This window comes from Macrotis lagotis, chromosome 6, assembly GCF_037893015.1.
Source record: "Macrotis lagotis isolate mMagLag1 chromosome 6, bilby.v1.9.chrom.fasta, whole genome shotgun sequence".
Lineage (NCBI taxonomy): Eukaryota > Metazoa > Chordata > Mammalia > Peramelemorphia > Peramelidae > Macrotis > Macrotis lagotis.
The window spans coordinates 125,171,282-125,190,742 of record NC_133663.1 but is presented as its reverse complement, the minus strand read 5'-3'; the positions used below and the strand labels follow the sequence as shown (position 1 = coordinate 125,190,742).

General features: G+C 34.9%; 1 protein-coding gene across 5 annotated transcripts in view; it reads right to left on the bottom strand.

Moving 5' to 3' along the window:
• PIBF1 (progesterone immunomodulatory binding factor 1) overlaps positions 1 to 19,461 on the bottom strand; it is a 317,017-nt gene that overhangs the window by 262,665 nt on the left and 34,891 nt on the right. For all 5 annotated transcript variants that reach the window (XM_074191801.1, XM_074191800.1, XM_074191798.1 and 2 more), the window contains exons 6-9: positions 15,722 to 15,855; positions 13,288 to 13,396; positions 12,046 to 12,227; positions 10,670 to 10,795 (exon numbers count right to left, since the gene is read on the bottom strand). In XM_074191801.1, coding sequence (XP_074047902.1) covers positions 10,670 to 10,795; positions 12,046 to 12,227; positions 13,288 to 13,396; positions 15,722 to 15,855 — 551 coding nt within the window. The remainder of the gene's footprint in view (positions 1 to 10,669; positions 10,796 to 12,045; positions 12,228 to 13,287; positions 13,397 to 15,721; positions 15,856 to 19,461) is intronic.

Below are 19,461 nucleotides of genomic sequence, written 5' to 3'. Positions count from 1 at the left end.
AGTTCAAATTCATTCTCAGGCACTTATTACCTAGCTGTGTGACCTTGGGCAAGTCACTTAACCCCATTGCCTTAAATAAACAAAGAAAAAATAAAAAAGAGAGACGAGTAAGAGGAGTACAATTGGTGCAGAAGGAAGGGAGAGGTAGGATGGGGTAAATTATTTTACATGAAGAGGTGCAAAAAAACCCTATTACAATGAAAGGGAAGATGAGAAAGTGAGGGATAAGCATTCACTTTTACTTTCATCAGTATTGGCTCAAAGAGGGAATAATATACATAATCAGTTGAATACAGAAATCCATCTTTCCTTACAGGAAAGGAAGAAGAGAAGAGATTAAGTAAAGGGCAGTAGGGGTGGTTGTGGAGGTGGTAGACCAGCAGCGAAACCTTGGTTAAGTAGGAAAGGGTGAAAGGAGAGAGGACAATTAGGAGGAAGAATGGTTGGAGGGAAATAACACAGTAATCATAACTGTCAATGAGAATGGGATGAACTCTCCCATAAAACAGAAGAATGGATCAAGCCCAGAGCTCTACAAAATGTTTTCAAGAGACACTTCAAGAGACATACACAGAGCGAAGGTGAGGGGCTAAAGTAGAAACTATTATGCTTCAGTTGAGGTAAAAAAAAAAAAGTGAGGATAGCAATCCTGATTGCAGACAAAATAAAAGCAAAAATAGCCCTAATTTAAAGAGTTAAGCAAAGTACCACAGACAATGAAGCAATGCCAATATTTCACATATATGCACCCAGCAGTATTCCAAATTCTTAAAGGATATCATTGAGGAGGAAATTTAGTGATCAAACAAGAGATAGAATTATATATAAATATAATACAATATAATATAATAAAATAATTATATGTAAAATATTTTAGTTATAGTAAATAAAAAAAAGCTTTTGCAAAAATTAAATCAATACAACCAAGATGTCTCAAACATGTAGAGAACTGAGTCAAATTTTTAAGAATATAAACCATTTCCCAATTGAATGTAAGCCTCAATCCCAAATTTCCATTTTCCAAATGCTCAAAGGCTATGAACAGTTTTCAGATGAAGAAATAAAAGCTATCTATAGGCAAATGAAGAAGTGTTCTAAATCACTTTTGATTAGAGAAATATAAATTAAACAACTTTGAGGTACCAAGTCATTCCTATCAGATTGGCTAATGTGACAAAAAAGGAAAATGATAAATGTTGAAAAGGGTAGGGCGGCTAGGTGGCGCAGTGGATAAAGCACCGGCCCTGGAGTCAGGAGTACCTGGGTTCAAATCTGGGCTCAGACACTTAATAATTACCTAGATGTGTGGCCTTGGGCAAGGCACTTAACCCCATTTGCCTTGCAAAATCCTAAAAAAAAATGTTGAAAAGGATATGGGAAAATTTGAACACAAGCTCATTTTTGGTGGAGGAAAAAAAACCAATTCAAATGTCAAGGAGTTAAATCAGGGTAACACAGGAATTGGCAGTTGCCACTTTAAAAGCTCAGAGGTCACTGAACTTAATATTCTGGAAGACAAAGGAACTAGGACTATAGGGATCACCTACCTGGAAAAATTAAAACAAGGGAAAAATGGTTATTTAATGAAATAGAAAGATTTCAAGTTTTCATAAAGAGAAAATCAGAACCAAACCAAAAATATGGCCTCCAATATCAAGAACTAAGAGAAGCATAAATAGGGAAAAAGGGAAAAGAAAATAAAAGTTTTTACATCCTTACACGCTGGAGAGCAATTTGGAACTATGTCCCTCTGAACCAGCAATATCACTACTAGATCTGTATCTCAAAGAGATCATAAAAAAGGGTAAAGGATTCACATGTATAAGAGTATTATAGCAGCAAGCTATTGATGGCAAAATATTAGAAATTGAGGGATGCCCATCATTTGGGGAATGACTGAACAAGTTGTGGTATATGAACGTAAAGGAATATATTGTGAAATAAGAAATTGCAAACAAGCAAATTGAAGAAAAATTTGTTAAGACTTGTACAAACTGATTCAAAGTGAAATGAACAGAACCAGAAAAACAATGAAGACAGTATCAGCTACAACTAGGGATGACCTAGCTGTTCTCAGCAACCCAATGATTCAAGGCAAGTACAAAGGACTCACAAAGGAAAATGCTATCCAAATCCAGGGAAAGAACTGATGGATTCTGAATGCAGACTGAAGCATATTTATTTCAATTATTTTATTATTACTCATGGATTTTTTTTTCCTTTTGATCTATTACTCCTACCATTGAGACTAGTATGGAACTGTTTTACATGACAGCACATGCACAAACTTTTTTTTTTTTTTTTTAGATTTTTCAAGGCAATGGGGTTAAGTGGCTTGCCCAAGGCATGGCTAGGTAATTATTAAGTGTCTGAGGTCGGGTTTGAACCCAGGTACTCCTGACTCCAAGGCTGGTGCTCTATCCACTGCGCCACCTAGCCACCCCAGCACATGTATAAACTTTATCAAACTGCCTATCACTTTCAGAAGAGGGGAATGAGGGAGAAAAAGTTGGAATTCAAAATACTGTAAAAATGAAAGCTAAAAATTTGCCTGGCATGTAATTGGAGGAAAAATAAACAAACAAAAAAATAGATTAGAACCAGACTGTGACAAGCCTTGAATGGCAGGACAAGGAATTTATATGTTAAATGACAGACTAAGGAATCACTGGAAGTTTGTGAGGGATTACCAAATTAGTAGAGTTACTTTTGCAGGCATGGCAAGAATGAATTTAAGAACATATACTAGAAGCTTATTTTATTCTTCTAGTATTAAAAAACACTGGTTTTTCCAATATGTTCCTATATTATATGTTGGAAGACTGAGCTTAAATTAAGCAAACCTGATTTAAAATAAGATTCACTGAAACGAGATTAGCCATTTCATGGTTCCAAGACAAATAAAACGATTATCTTATCAATTCAAAATTTTCCACCAATGATGTAAACCATCCATGCCATCCTGACACCTTTTCTTGTTGTCCCCCAAATGATTCCATTAATGTACTAGAAGCCTGCCTACCTTCCTTCCATTCCTGAGACTAAGAGAGTACCAGCAGAGCAATTCTGGTGATACACTATCTCACGTGAAGAAGTTTTTGTATATTTTTTTTGAGTTTCGACTGCAGGGTGGGATTCCCGCCTACCACAAGGCCTTGATTGCTTGAACAGACAATTTTTAGGGCACCTTTTCCAGCTCCTTCCTCACACTGGAAGGTGAGCAGTATAATCCTTAAAAGGACTGCTCAGACACCCAAGGGGCTGCTAAATCTCACTGCTGTTTTCAGTGAGGAGACGACCCCATGGCCTAGGCTGTGACTACAGCTCCCAGTGTATCTGTACCTACTGCTTCATCATTTGCCTGTAAAGTGGTATGGGTGGTATCTTTTGGTTTGCATGAGCAATGGATTTAAGTGAGGCAGAGTTGCATGAAGTCTTAGGCCTCACTCTCTTTTTCCAGAGTCATCATGGTCCAGTGGCAAGGCAGAGTCAAGACAACTAGTGATGGATCTAGATGAGTCTCTTCCTCTGTTAAAAGGAAGCTGTATTTCTCCCTTCTGAGTCTTTTCTCCTCTATAAACATTCTGTTTCTTTAGTAGACTCTCAAAGTCCTTCCCCATCCTGGCTACTCTCCTCTTCAGGACACTTTCCAACTTATCAAAGATCTTCTTAAACTGTGTTATTCAGAAGTAAAAGCATTTCATCTTTTTTTCCTTTATACATGCAGGCAAACATTTTCTCACCTCTGTAGTTCAGTCTTTCTCTTCCTCCAAACCTCAGCTTACCCTCTGTAGTCTTCCCTTATGCTTCGTGCTATTAACTTTCTTCAGACACACTCCAAGTATTAACTGATCTCTTTTTTACCCTTCCTCTTTTTTGTTTGTTTTGTTTTTTGTTTTGCAAGGCAAATGGGGTTAAGTGGCTTGCCCAAGGCCACACAGCTAGGTAATAATTAAGTGTCTGAGACCGGATTTGAACCCAGGTACTCTTGACTCCAAGGCCAGTCCTTTATCCACTACACCACCTAGCCGCCCCCCTTACCCTTCCTCTTTACTCCATGTACATGTCATATAACTCTTGGAGTATGTAAGCTCCCTGAGAGACTGTTTTCTTTTTTATGCCTTTGAATATAAAAGTTGTTCTGGAAAAGAGAACTAACAGTGACACCTACTATAATAATTTCATTCTAAAGTTAAATCAGGGAAAACTCATCACTACAAAAAAGGTGACCAAGAGTCCAGAAATGTTTGACTAAAAATTTGATGTAAATCCCAAATGGAGAGAGACAATTACCAATGTCAACATTGGTGGGAATATAAAATCATTTGTAAAAATTTGCTAATTAAGATTATAAGCAATATTATCTCATAAAGCAGGAAGGAAGCAATTAAGGTTAAAATCAATATAAAAAAAAGTAGACAAAAAAAGGAAAACTGGGTGGTATTCTCCTCCTAGAGAAACAGTTAGACAAAATGCAGTATATGGATATAACAGAATACTATTATGCCATAAAAATGATGAAATAGACAATTTTTGAAAAAATAGAAAACTGTTAACAGAGAAAATTATAAACTGATGCACAGTAGAATGAGAAGAAACAGGAAAGTCACTTATACAGTGATAATAACAATATAGAGAAAACAATTTTGAAAGACTTTAGAAGACTCAATAACGTAATGAAAGCAACAAGTTCATAAAAATTAAGATGAAACATCCCTCTTGACAGAGAAGTGGTGAATTTAAAATGAAGAAAGAGACATACATTTTTCAGAAAGGCTAATTTGTTTTTCCAGACTAGGCAGTTATGTATTAATGGAATTATTTTATTTTGTCAATGGGACAAATTAATTGAAAAGGGCTAGCTAATTGAAAAAAATCAAAATAAAAACTATTTTTAAGAGGATTGGCAAGCTATTTGACTGTGCTGTCATCACAAGGGTATTCAATGATATATAGAGGAATAGGATTCCAAATAAAAGAAAAATGAAAAAAACTCTTTTCCTGACCAACAGTAATAAAACAAGGTCCTATCATCACAATATCTAAAGTGTTTGTGAAAGGATAAAGAAATGGTACCAAAGAAAAACAGACAAGAAAAGTAGTTGGAAGAGAACTATGTTAGAGGTGATTTAACTGCAAAAGACATTGAGAATTGAGCTGAAAGCTATCTAAGGGGAACAGATGAAAAGGGTGGAATAAATCTTCAACTTTACTGATTAAAAAAAGTGTCTGAGAAAACATCAATATGAACATAAACATCAACAACTACTAACTCATATACTTACTCAACTACACAAAATTTTTCAGATGGTCACATATGTAAATTAAAGGACTGCTTGATGAAGACATTATAGAACTCTCTTCAACAATGGACCACATTTTTATCATTTCACAAGTGAATGAAAGTTGGAGATATAAGATCCCATTTTGGTAAGTTTGCCGATTTAAAAAAAATTTGATTCAGGGGGAAGAGCCAAGATGGCAGTGTGAAGGCAAGAATTCCTGGAAACTTGTTCCCCCCCAAACTCCAAAAGCTGTCAAATTATGACAAGTCAAAATTTAGAGGGGCTGAATGATACAAGAAAGACTGAATGATACAATTTCCCAGTCCAAGACAACTTAGAAGTTCCATAGGAAAAGTCTGTTTCACTAGGACCAGGGGTTGGAAAGAGCAGCAAACCAGCTTTCCAGCCTTCCAGGAACAGCCCATAGGGTACCTGGGTCCACGGTAGAAGGGTGGTTTCCAGAGCTCTTGGCCCAGGGATCACCAAGTACAGACTGAAGGGGTGGTGAGAGAACTCTGCTGCACCAGAGTGAGCACAGAGCACTGGTCTCAGAACAGCCCTGTGGCTGTTCTCAGAACTTGCAGTGGGAATTGGTAGAGCCACCCAGCACTTTCAGAGCTCCCTGCCCACAGATGGTAAGGGGGCTGGGAGAGATTACAGAGGTCTCTCTGCTCTCCCAGGGCAGGAATCTGCTGTTTGCACACACTCACAGATCCAGGTTGCTATCTGGGCCCCATACTACCATATCTTAGCAGGGACCCTCCTCACATCTCCAGGGCAGAGAAGAGAGGGCCTGTGGTCATCTACATCCCAGAGCATAGGCAAGAGAGCAGTCAATCTCTCATAAGTCCCAGTGGAGTGTCTCCCAAACCCCTCCAAAGTCTTGGAAGTGCAGTAAATCAGTCACAGACTGAGGAAATGAGTAAAGAACAGAAAAAGAAGAATCTGACCATAGAAAATTACTTTGTTCCCATGTAGGATGAAAATATGAACTCAGAAGATGACAAAGTCGAAACTTCTGTATCCAAAACCTCTAAGAAAAAGAAAAAATGGGCTCAGGCAATAGAAGAGCTCAAAAAAAGACTTTGAAAAACAATTAAGGGAGGGAGAGGAAAAATTGGAAGGAGAAATGACAGCAATGCAGATAAATCATGAAAACCAAGTCAGTAAAATGCTGAAGAAAACAACATGCTAAAATCCAGTTAGGCCAAGTGGAAAAAAAGCAGCCCAAAAGGCAAATGAGGAGAAGAATGCATTAAAAAAAAGTAGAATTGGCTAGATGGAAAAGGAGATAAAAAAAAGTTCTCTGATGAAAATAATTCCTTTAGATATTATTTCTCTCTTATCACATTCAATTTGCATCATTGTATACCATGGAAACAATGTAAAGACTGACAAATTACCTTCTGTGAGGGGAGGGAAGTAACATTAGGGGGAAAAATTGTAAAACTCAAAATAAATAAAATTAAAAAAAGAAAACAATTCCTTCAAATGTAGAATAGAACTAAGGGAAACTGATGACCTTGTGAGAAATCAAGAAACAAAAAAAACAATACCAGAAGAATGAAGCATTTCATTAGAAAAACAACTGACCTACCTTGAAAACAGATCCAGAAGAGAGAATTTAAAAATTATTGGGCTACATGAAAGTAATGACCAGGAAAAGAACCTAGATTTAATTTTTCAAGGAAAAATAAGCAAAACTGTCCTGAGATCATAGAAGCAGAGGGTAAAATAGAAATTGAGGGAATTCACTGAACACCTCCTGAAAGAGAAAAACTTCCAGGAATATTATGGTCAAATTCTAAAACTCCCAAGACAAAGAGAAAATACTAAAATATGCAAGAAACAAATAATTCAATTACTGTGGCTCTACACAGGATTTGGCAGCATCCACATTAAGGGCTCATAGGACTTTGAATATGATATTCCGGAAGGCAAAAGAACTTGGATTACAACTGAGAATCAACTAACCCAGCAAAAGTGAACATCCTCTTTCAGGGGAAAAGATGGACTTCCCTACTGAAACAACGAAAGTTTGATCTCCAACTACAGGACTCAGGTGAAGCATAGCGGGGATGGACAAGAAGGACTAACTATGAGGGACTTAATGATGTTAAACTGCTTGTATTCCTGCATGGAAAGAAGATACTGATAACTCACATGAACTTTGTCATTTATAAGAGTAGATAGGAGGAGCATATATAAGCCATGGCAGGGAGTTGAATATAATGATATAATATAGTATAAAGATGGAGTGAATGGGTAATAAAGGAAAGTACTGGGAGGAAGGAAAAGAAGAGGAAGAAGGGGGTTAAGTTATTTCACTTTTATAAAAGAGTCAAGAAAAAGCTTTTGCAACAGAGTAGAAGGGGGAAGGCAAAGGGGAATGAGTGAGTCTTCATTCTCATCAGAAATGGCTCAGAGAGAAAATAACATACACATTTAACAGGGTATAGAAATCTATCTTACCCTAGAGAAAAATGACAGGAAAGGGATGGGATAAGGGGGAGATGGGAAGAGGGAAGGGAGGAGTAGGTAATAGAAAAGAGGGAAAATTGTGGGAGAGGGTACTCAGATACAACACACTTCTGAACAGGACAGGGTGAAAGGAGAGAGAGAATAGAATAAGTGAGAGTGGGGAGGAACAGAATGGAGGGAAATACAGCTAATAATAGCAACTGTGAGAAAAATATTGAAGCAACTTCTCTGGTGGACTTATGATAAATTAGGCAATTCATCCTAGAGACAGAACCATTGGAATCTGAACACAGACCGAAGTATACTTTTCCCCCCTCTCTCACTATTCTTGAGGTTTCTCATCTTTTTTTTGGGGGGGGGGTTATGATTACTCTCACAAGATTATTATAACAATATAAAAAAATACACTTTTTTCCTGTCTCTCAAAAACATATTTTGATTCAAAGTATAAAATACTTCTTTGTACTTTCATTTATAATAAAATTCCTCTCATCCACATGTCAAGATCAATCAATATTCCTTGGAAGACTGTAACAACAGAAATAACTCTTTCGATGACCTTATGATAACAAACATAAATAATAAATGAAACAGAGAAAAGTATGCTCACCAAAAAGTACTTGTAACTGTGCAGATACAACATGTTCAGGCAAATAAGCTCTTATGAAGTGCTTACTACACAATGGATAATGTGCTGAGTACTAGGGATACAAAGAAAGCTCAAGGAGCTCCCATTCTAGGGGAGTGGACATGCAACTAAAACAGAGACGTCTAAGGCATAAAAGAAAAATGGAAAATAATCTGAAAGGGAAGGGACCAGCAGCAAGAAGTGATCAGGGCAGAAATCCTCCAGATGTAAGTACTCAACAAGGGTCCTAAAGGAAGACAGGAGTTGAAGATAGCAAAGAAAGACTGCAGCTTAGAGAGTCACATCTGGAGGATGTAGCCAGACTTTAAAGGAGTAAAGTCTAAGAAGCCTGGAAAAGTAGGAATGGGTCAGATTGTGAAGGTCTTTAAATGTGAAACACATATTTGGTCTGGGTGGTAATAGGAAATGTGGGGGTTACATGGTTAGATCTGAACCTTAAACATAGATTTGAGTAGGTAAAAGCCTTGAGTTGGCTGACAGAATCAGGAAGTTACTGAAATAGTTTGGGAAAGAGGTCATGAGGGTCTGAAGGGTGGAATGTCTGTGTGAATGTAGCACAGAAGAAATAAGGAATGAGTAAAAAAGTTGAGGGAACAAGTCTAGGAGAATGGGAGGTTAGTGATGATCTTGCCTGTAATTGGAAAGCTGGGAAGAATGGAGAGTTTTGGGGAAAGGATACTGAGTTCTATTTTGGACATGCTGAGTTTGAGGCAATTATATATCATTCAATTCAAGATGTCCAGGAGGTGCTGGTGTTAAAACATTGGAGTTCAGGAGATTCAGTGCTGGATGTGTGTGTGTGTGTGTGTGTGTGTGTGCGTGTGTGTGTGCCTGTCCAAACACATGTCAGAATCACTCACATAGAAATGATTGAGAACCTGAAGGGTTTATTGATATCCAAGTTGAGGAGTTATTCCATGAATGTTTCTCAGATGCTTTTGTTTGCACCTGATATTGTGTTGATTGCATCAAATTGTAATGTACCATAAAGACCCCTAAAAGAAATCACTCAAAGAAGTTTGGTCTGTCCTGAAATGATCAAATGGGTAACAATATATCTATAATCCCAAATTTTAGTCTATCTATATATCTGAATCAACATCTGGTAGAACCTGTTCAACAATGTAGATATATAACTGGGATAGAAAATAAAGAAGGATAAGAAAGCTGGGTCCAGAATTGAAAAAGAGGAGAAAAAAATGGCGTCTTGATTATCTTTAGAAATTAGAAAACACTATTTCTTACCCTGAGCTCCCTATTTACAGAGAAGACCCATATTTTCAATATAAACAAATTACTGGTACTGTTCCTCTCCCACAGTGAAACGTGATATAGCACTACTTTTGAAAAATCAAAGATAACTATCATATAGAGAAAACAATGGAAAGGTGTGAGCTGGCTGCAACACACAACCAACAATGAACTACAAAAATGAGATACAGAATGTCATGAAAGAAATAATGGGGCAGTCACAGGGACAGCTGGTTGGGTTCTCTGTGACCACCTTTTCGGAAGACTTTGATACAAGTTAAATGACATGCAAGTATGGATGGGTCATGATCTACCCTGCTGGAAGAAACTCTTAGAACCTATGCCCATGACCTATTAGACCCATGCTATTCATCTATTGATGTCAGTGAATGTTTGCTGAAACAAGCTGAATCACATAACAATAATCCAGGAACCACGGTAGCCTTTTCCATTTGCATCCCTGATGCCTAGTACAATGTCTAGTACATGCTAGACTCTTAAATAACAACATAATTGATTAACCAATTGATAAAAAGTAATGCCCCTAGATAATGGCCAATTCAAACATGACACCTGTGTGACTCGCTTTATGGGGCAGGTGTTAGAGGCATCTTCATGTTGTAGTATTAATAACTACCAACCCACAACTGTCTGAACATTAGTGGCATCATTCAGGAGTTTGGGGAAGAATTGTAATAGAATTGTTAAGCTGTTGTGTGGGAAAGGTATGCTGAAGCCACAGAAAAGGCTGGGCTGCCACATAAAGTGGCATCAATCTGTCCTCTTTGACTGGGGTTTGCCAAGTTCTACTTTTAAGTTATTGGCCACTTTTGACAGAAAGACCTTATTTCAAGAGTTGAATGCAATCATTTTTATACTTGAGAATATGTGTGCCTGAGACATTTTATCCCCCAGTCCCAGAGGAATATAATTTACTTCCTAAAAAAGTACTTTTCCTTTTAATTGAGAAACAAAATGTGATTTAACTGACTTTTGTTCTTACCTATTCTCACGTTCATACATTTCCTTTGAGGTGCTTCTAAGGTGTTCAATTTCTTGATTTGTTTTTAATTTGATTTGTTCAAGTTCATCACGGAGTTTATTTTCATATTCTGTTTTATAAAGGTCTCTATAAGTATTAGAAAAGGAAGAAAGTGAGAAATATTGCTATATGATAGCTTTTTCTCTGTGAAATATTCTAATGCACTGTTATAAACATTTTATATCATACCTTTTACAGAAGTTGGCGAAGTTCCATGAATATGATTTATAAAATTTTATACTTAAGATCTCAACTTGTTAAACACATTTGTCTTTTATTCTGAGTGTTAACATAAAATATTAATCATTTCTGTTTTGTTTCCTAATAATTTACTAATTGCACATATATATTACTACAGGCCTAGATATTCCTGCATATGATATATCTACATCTTTCATTTAAAAATAACAACTTGATAATTTTTTCCTTCAAGGGAAAAAAAAGAATTCTAGAGGATTGGGTTGGGGGGAGGAGGCAGAAGAGTTGCTGGACAGTGAGGGATATAATTAAGATATATTCCCATGTACCAGTACTTCTTTTTGGCTTATTATTAAAAAAAAAACTATTATTATAATAAGGGGTAGCGAGATGGCGCAAGTGGATAGAGCACTGGCCTTGGAATAAGGATGTCAGGAGTTTGAATTCAGCCTCAGACACTTGATAATTACTAGCTGTGTGACCTTGAGCAAGTCACTTAACCCTGACTGCCTTGCATCTAGGGCCATCTCCATTCATCCTGATTGATATCTGGCATTGGACCCAGATGGCTCTGGAGGAGAAAGTGAGACTGGTGACTTAGCACAGCATCCCCTCACTCAAATTAAATTCATATGCTTACATGACATCACCTCCCTGATGTCGTGGTCTTCTTTGAGAATGAAGGTTAAATATTATTACTAATATAGATTACATAATAAGGACAGCCTAATTTTTGCTAGTGACTAATTCATTTCTGTGGCTTAATGAAAATTCAAAAATAGGATACTCTATTTTCTTTAAACAAGAAACAAAAAAATGTCCCTTAAAACTATGTTCTTTTAAAATTAAAATCTTATGACTAGGTGATTTTAAAAGTTGTGTATTAAAATTAAATAAAATAGATGCAAGCTTGCTCCTGATGTCTTTGGAAAAGATAAGATTTTCATATTGGGGGAAAAAAGTGCCTAGAAAGATCATTTAGTCTAAAAATAGCTTTTAATCAGTCTAATGATTAAGTGGAGACCAGAAAAATAAAATTACTACCTTCCCCCAAAAGGACAATTTTACTTAAGAAGTGAAAAAAAGGACAAGGACAGAAGTAGTATATCAATATGTACAGTAAATAAAGTAAAACTTGCCTGGAGGTAACATATTTTTCGTACATTTCTTCTCTAGCCTTTTTGGCTTCCTCAACTTGAATTTGAAGTCTTTCAAGGCGATCTTCTTCATGAGCACAACGTATATTAAGTTCCATGTTTTGGCGATTAAGATATTCTTTATCCTTTTGTAGCAAAGTAAAAGACTGCTGTAAGGTTGCAACCTATGGACAAAGAAAGTGCCCAATAATTTATGTTAGACCTGGAAGTTCTAAGATATTTTATATATACACAGTTTTAGTCAGGAAAAATTTTTAAAAATTTAATGTATTTTTTGTTGCATTTTGAGTTCTGAACTGTTTCCTTCCCTCCCTCCTTTGCCATCTCATGACAGAGGCCACCATTTGACACAGATATAAATAAATACAGGCAAACTTATATATGTATATATATATATGTATATATATATATATATATATGTAAAAAATACATGTAAAACTTATATTATGCCTATTGCTATTCATTGAGTCTCTGAACATAGACAGCATCTTCCTTCACAAGTCCTTTGTTATATGGGTTGAATATTTGTAATACTCAGGAAAGTTTAGTCATTCAGTTATTCATTGAACAAAAATTGTTGTTACTACATACAACATTCTCTTTATTCTATTAATTTCACTCTTCAATATTTTGTGCAAATCTTCCTGTGATTTTCTACCAAAATAAACCTGTTTATCATTTCTTACTGCACAGTAGTTTTTTATCACAATTATATACCACATAACTTCAGCCATTCCTCAACTGATCCACTCAATTTCCAGTTCTTTTTCAACATAAAAAGAACCACTATAAATATTTTACAATGTATAGGTTCTTTTCTTTTTTCCTCTGATCACTTTTCTGCGTGGTAACAGGGTATACTAGAGTTTTATAACTCTTTGAGCACAACTGTAAACACAACAGAATAGCAGTATCCCAATTTTTTCATATTCCTTCTAACATTTGTCATTGTCTCTGATTATTTTAGACTTTGATTTAATATTTAAATATCTGACTGGGTTATTTTCCTTTTTCTTCTGTGCTTTCACTAACAGTGTAAAACAATTATCCATTTAAATTAGAAAACAAGATAATATATGCCTATGTTACAATTTCCCACTGGAAAACTGTGCAATAAAAAAACATTTTCTTAAGGAAACTACATTAAAATAACTTGTACTCTCCCCAAAATTTTCTAGGTAAAACTATTCTAAAAAGTTAAAGTGATTAGACCAGAAAGCTTACCTCTTTTGACAAGTCATTTCTTTCTTTAGTTTGTGCTTTATAAGAAGCTTCTAAAATTTCATGTTTTCGTCTAATATCAGATAATTCTTGTTCAAGCGCATCTCGATCACTAAAGAAAAAAAAGCAAATTGGGATATGTTTGTTACAGTTGCTATCATTTCTTAAATTCTGATTGTTCAGATTCAACCAAACATATAATTTAGTTATATGTACCTTGGTAATAAGGTACAAACTAAAATGATAGAATTGTAGAATTTAAAGGACTGAAGAGACCATAAGCACACTTCAGAACAATTCCTTTATTTCTTTTATCTTTTAAAAAATTTTTCTTTATTTCTTTTTTCCTTTAGATAGCTAACTTCTTAAATTTAAAAAAAAATTTTAATACAAATATTTTGTTTTCCAATTATACACAATTGTAATTTCCACCAATCATTTTTTTTTGGCAAGGTTTTGGTTTTATTTTAAACTCCACAGTTCCTTTTCTGGATACAGATGGTGTTCTCTGTCACCGATTCCTTCAAGTTGTCCCTGATTATTGCACTGATGGAGGGAGCAAGTCCATTAAGGTTGATCATCACCCCATGTTTCTGTTGGGGTGTACAATGTTCTTCTGGTTCTGCTTACTTCGCTCAGTATCAATTAATGCAAGTCTTTCCAGGCTTCTCTGAAATCCCATCCTTTCTGGTTTCCAACAGAACAATAGTTTTCCATAACATACATAAACCACAATTTGTTCAGTCATTCCACTACGATGGACATGCCCTCACAGTTCCCTCACAGTCTTTCTTGGGTGCTACTATAGGGAACAGAGCTTTAGAAAAATTTCTATGACTGTTCTGTTCATAGTAATTTCTGAAATCACAGCTTACCAATTTTTGGCTTCCAAATTTGGAGTTTATCCTTTCTTTGTTCTACATAAAAGCCGGAAAAGAAAACAAAAACTACACAGATCTTTATGCTGATTGGAGATAACTTCCTGTTATCAGTAGAATACTTCTTCCCACTTAGAATGGTAGAATTTTCCATAATGACAAAATTTAATATGCATATAATGTTATAAGTTGTATAATCTAGTGAGTAGATAATTACATTTTAGAGAGAGAGGAAGTTAGGATTAACTCAGGCCTCTTGACTTTAAAATTCATTTCTTACCTACTTCTTATTTCTATTTCTGGATATTTCTAAAAGGGAATGGCTCTATTTTGTGAAGATAATAAAGCAACCACTTGGCAATTCCTTCAGTTCATTAAGATAGCCTAAAGTGTCAGAATTATCTTTTAAAAACTCTATTCTCTTATTAGAAATGAATATTTTAAACCAAAATCAATAATTTTTCAAAACATATTTTACACACTTGACTTATTGAAATAATATTTTTAACACATGGCATATCATTTATATTCTTTCCTTCTAAAACCTTATAATATTTTAAAATATAAGGTAGAAAGTCAAATAAATTAAAATTCCAGAGGCACACAAACATCTAAAACTACTAAGAAAATACACAGCAGCAAAATTGTAAGGTAAAAGAATGTACTAATTACATTAATCAGTAACTTTTGAGTGGAGGAGCTGTTAAAAAGTAAATTACCTATCAAAACTGATGGTGGCAAAATTATTAGTCCAATGAAGATAAATGTTTCTTGGGAGTTTAATTTTTAAAAGTGATATGAAGACTTGAGAGCAAATGTTTTGTTTGGAAAGGCACTTCAAGATTCGCTAAGATCTCTACTATTTGTTCCTGAAGTACATACTCTTCCCAGGTCACCAAATATTCTCTCTATCCCATATTAGACTGAGGGCTTATATTTCCATCTCCAGCACTTAGCACAATATCTAGCATACAGTTAATGCTTAATAAAGATTTTTTTCAATCAACTAAAAATGACACCATAGAAGATGATGAATTAAAGGAGTTAATGATTCATAAGAGAATGTAGATAAAATGACAACGAATTCATGCGGTTTAGGAAATTTAACATAAACCATTTAATTAATCCAAAAAATTAACCAAAAACTCAAAATGCAGAATGGAACTTTCTTCCAATGAGAGTAGGAAAGGGAGATGGAAGGGAAACTAAATGTTTGTTAATTGAAATAAAAGTTTAAAAATAATTAAATAAAGACTACATTTTTTTTCCTGTAGTTTCTAATTCTTCACGACCTTACATGGGTTTTCTTGGCAAACATACTGGAGTGGTTGGCCATTTTCTTCACCAGTGCGTTCCCATTTTATAGATGAGGAACTGAGACAAACAGAGGTTAAGTGACTAACCCAGGGTCATACAACTGATAGGTATAACAGACCCGATTTAAACTCATGAAGATGTCTTCTTCCTGACTCCAGGTCAGGCACCCTATCCACTTTGACAGCTATCTACTCTTCAACTTCACAAAACTTCAAGCCTTAAGATAAACAGGATATTCTTACCTTTTTACCTTATCATAGTTCTCTTGCCTGTAGTCACCTTGCTGAATTAACTGTTTTGTATCTGCTAATTCCAATGCCAAACGCTGGCATCTAACCTGAAGTTCAGAATGATTTCTTCGCTCATCCTCATAAGTCTATATAAATTAAAAATTATAGAGTGAAACATTTCAGACAGAATGTAAATCAGTTCTGTATTAAATCATTTTTAAAGTAAAGAATGCTTTTGCAATTAAAACACAACTTCTAATGTTTCTCTTTTGGGATTTAAGGCCTTCATATAAAAAATTTACAATACACAAATTTTTTTTTAGTTTTTTTTAAAACATTTTACTTTTTATGCCTAAGTAATTTCTTTTTAATCCATGTCCCCAAGTATCATCAGAATGAACTTGCTTTTGTTACAAAGAAAAAACACAAGCAAAAAGAACAGACATAGCAGCATCTAATAACTTATAACACTTGTAGTTTGGCTGTAGTTTTCCATCTCCTTATGAAAAGAGGGAGATATATTTCATTATTAATGTCTGAGCCCAAGCCTGGTCATTACAATTAATCAGATTTCAAATCGCTTTTACTTGTTTTTGTTATGTATATGATTTTTAAAAACTCTACTCCCTTCTTATTCACAGATTACTAGAATTTGGAGTTCAAAGGGATCTTGATGGACATCTAGTTCAAGTCTTACCAAAAAGGAATTTCTATTATAACAAAACATGACTCAACTTCTGTCTTAAAGTCCTACTGTGAAAAAGATCCTATACTCAAGCAAGGACTTGTAATCAGTCACAATTTATTCAAACACTACCTAATTTGTTTCTAGTTTTATGCTAACAAAAAAGAGTAGCTATGTATGTAGGGAGTTTTAACTCAATCTCTAATCCTGTTATGGTATATGATGTGATTGCTCTCATATAAGTGCAAATGATCTTCTCCAAAGTTTGTCTAATTCATAGTGTACTTGTCTTTCTACATCTTCTCCTACAAAGACAATTTCTATGTTTGGCCATTTTTAGAATTTTGAGGAACATAAGATAAAATTTCAGAATTAATTTCATTTGAATTATATTAGTGCAGATTTGGAATAGTCTCCCATAAAATTGCTGATAATTTGCAATTAATGCCTCCCCTCTACCCACCACCCCCAGTCCACTATTTATTCATAACCCTTGATCAATGATCTTCAATTATCTACTGGACAATGACTCTGTTCTCAGGCAGGGTATTCCAAGTTTTAGAGAATTTTTAGTGGAGATTTTTGGGATACACTATATATCTGATGCCTATATATCCTGAATATCAGTTTCTTATAAGAGATAATAATGCACAGATAATAGAATCAGAGATCACTTATTTTGGGGGTTCTTAAACTGGGATCTATGAACTTCAAAAAAATTTTGTTTCTGCTAACCGCATTTCGGTTCCTTTTTGTAGTCCTATGCATTTAAAAAAAAAATTGAGGGGGCAGCTGGGTAGAGCAATGGATAGAGCACCGGCCCTGGAGTCAAGAGGACCTGAGTTCAAATCTGGCCTCAGACATTTAACAATTGCCTAGTTGTGTGACCCTGGGCAAGTCACTTAATCCCATTGTCTTAAGTAAAACGAAAAAAAATTTAAAAGTGGTTCATTAGGGTTTTACCAGACATCCAAAGAGGTCTATGATCTAGACCCTGATAGCCTCATTTTAGAGATAAGAAAAGGAAGGTCTAGAAAAATGAGGTTTGAAACAGTTTTCTTTTTCCTTTCCCGAAGTTCATTTTCCTTGTATTTCCAGATTGGAGCAGTAAAAGGGAAGGGGATTTCTTGTTCTAGCTCTCCCACTCCAAGAGCAGTTAGCAGTGACTTGAAAGAGATATGCATGCCAAGTGACCTATGCATGTCCAGGACAGCTCAAGAGGATAATGGCTAGGCTTCTAGTTTTTAAATACCTTGTTTAAACTATTTTCTTTTATGAGCACTGATCAGACTAGAATTTCTGAAAGTGGTTTTTTTTTAATTCCCACTCTCAGTTTAAAAGTTTCCAAGATAATTAGTTTATTTGCATTCAAGAGTCGGGAATTGGCCTCCTGGACTTCCTTAACTTTTTTTTAATTTCATAACTTTCTTAGAGAAAGAAGAGTATATTCAAAAGAAAACTACCCTTTAGTTTAAGGACTAAAAAGTCAAATCATTAAAGGGCAGAAAAACTTCATCTAGTCAATGGATTAAATTTTTATTTGTTCATAGGGTTCAAAATGAATGGAGAATGTCAGTTCAAGAGGTTCTATGACTCCTTTAAATCCACACTTTTTTGGGGGTAGGTGAAATAATAACTATAATGCAGTCAATATCCATATTGTGAGATCCCATGTAGTAGTTGTAGGGAACCCTCTTCCCCATTTTGGAGACAACAATCATACCTAAGCTGTCTTCAGGAGATTTAATAAAATGAAGTAGCATTGGGATCAAGTGAGGTTATGATCCTTTCGTCCATCAGGCCCTAGGCCCAATTCTGAGCCAAATATACCCAAAGTACTTACTGTTATTATTGATGTATGAGTAACATGTGTTTTACTGTATTCTTAATGAAAAAATTAATATTTTGCTTTTGGTTTAAAAATATATACTTTTGATTATATCAAAGAAGAGCCTTTCCAAAGACTGTGTAGGATTTTTAATCCTGAGTTCTGTATTTTTAAACACTTTCCCCATAACTATCAATGTAACTCTGTAGGGTTTTGTCAAGGGATAACCATAGTAGAATAGAAAAAGTATAGGGACTTGGGTTCACATTTTACCTCTAGTTAAACACTGGGGGCATCCAGCTTTCTGAAGTTCTGCTATAAAAGGAAACTCTAGAGGTAAACAGTTGGAACTATTTTTATGTCTCATACTCCCTTGGCATCAAAGATTGAGTCTGCATTATTGGGATCCTTGGCCACTCTCTTGTACTATAAGTAGGAGAATATGATAGTTTTCATACCCACTGAAGGTTAGATATTGTGTGTGTGTGGGGCAGTGAATCAGAAAAAATGGTAATCACAAAATTTACCTCAGCTGAAGCTCAAAAGTGATTTTCATGTCACTGGTTATAAGAGGTACATGGCAGGCTAAAGTAGAAATAATGGTATAATAAGGATTTTTTTCACTATACCCTCAACTGTTATTTCAGGAGTATATAGGTATAATTTTCTTTTCTAATTGACTACTTCTAATTGGCTAATCAAGATACTAGAATCTGGTTCTTAAGTTGAGAAATCAGCTTACTTTTATCATCTTGTATCTGATAGATGAATTAAAACTCAAATCACATTTTTCTCTTGAAACCACTTTATATATGTTAATTCATCCCTAGGCTAATTCACATGAGTATATTTTAAGCCATTTTATAAATAATCTACTATACATTTACAAGGAAAAGGAATTTTAACAATACTATTTATTGCAAATGTACTGCATGGAAATATGGGGATATAAATGGTCCTGAATGTCTTCCATTTTGTTCCTCAAGTACACATTGGAAAAAGATCTCAAAATTACAGAAAGACTACTAGCATAAAAAAGTAAGTTTGCAATTAAGACCAACAAGTTATGGGACAAGGGATTAACATTTAAGAGTTTGAAAAATACCTTTTTAATGATTTTATATCTTAAGAAATCCTTTTCTATTTTCAATACTTTCATCATCAATATGTAAATCATATCTTTAGAATGACATTACAGAAATTAAAATACCATACTTTTCTAAATGAAACATTCTAAGT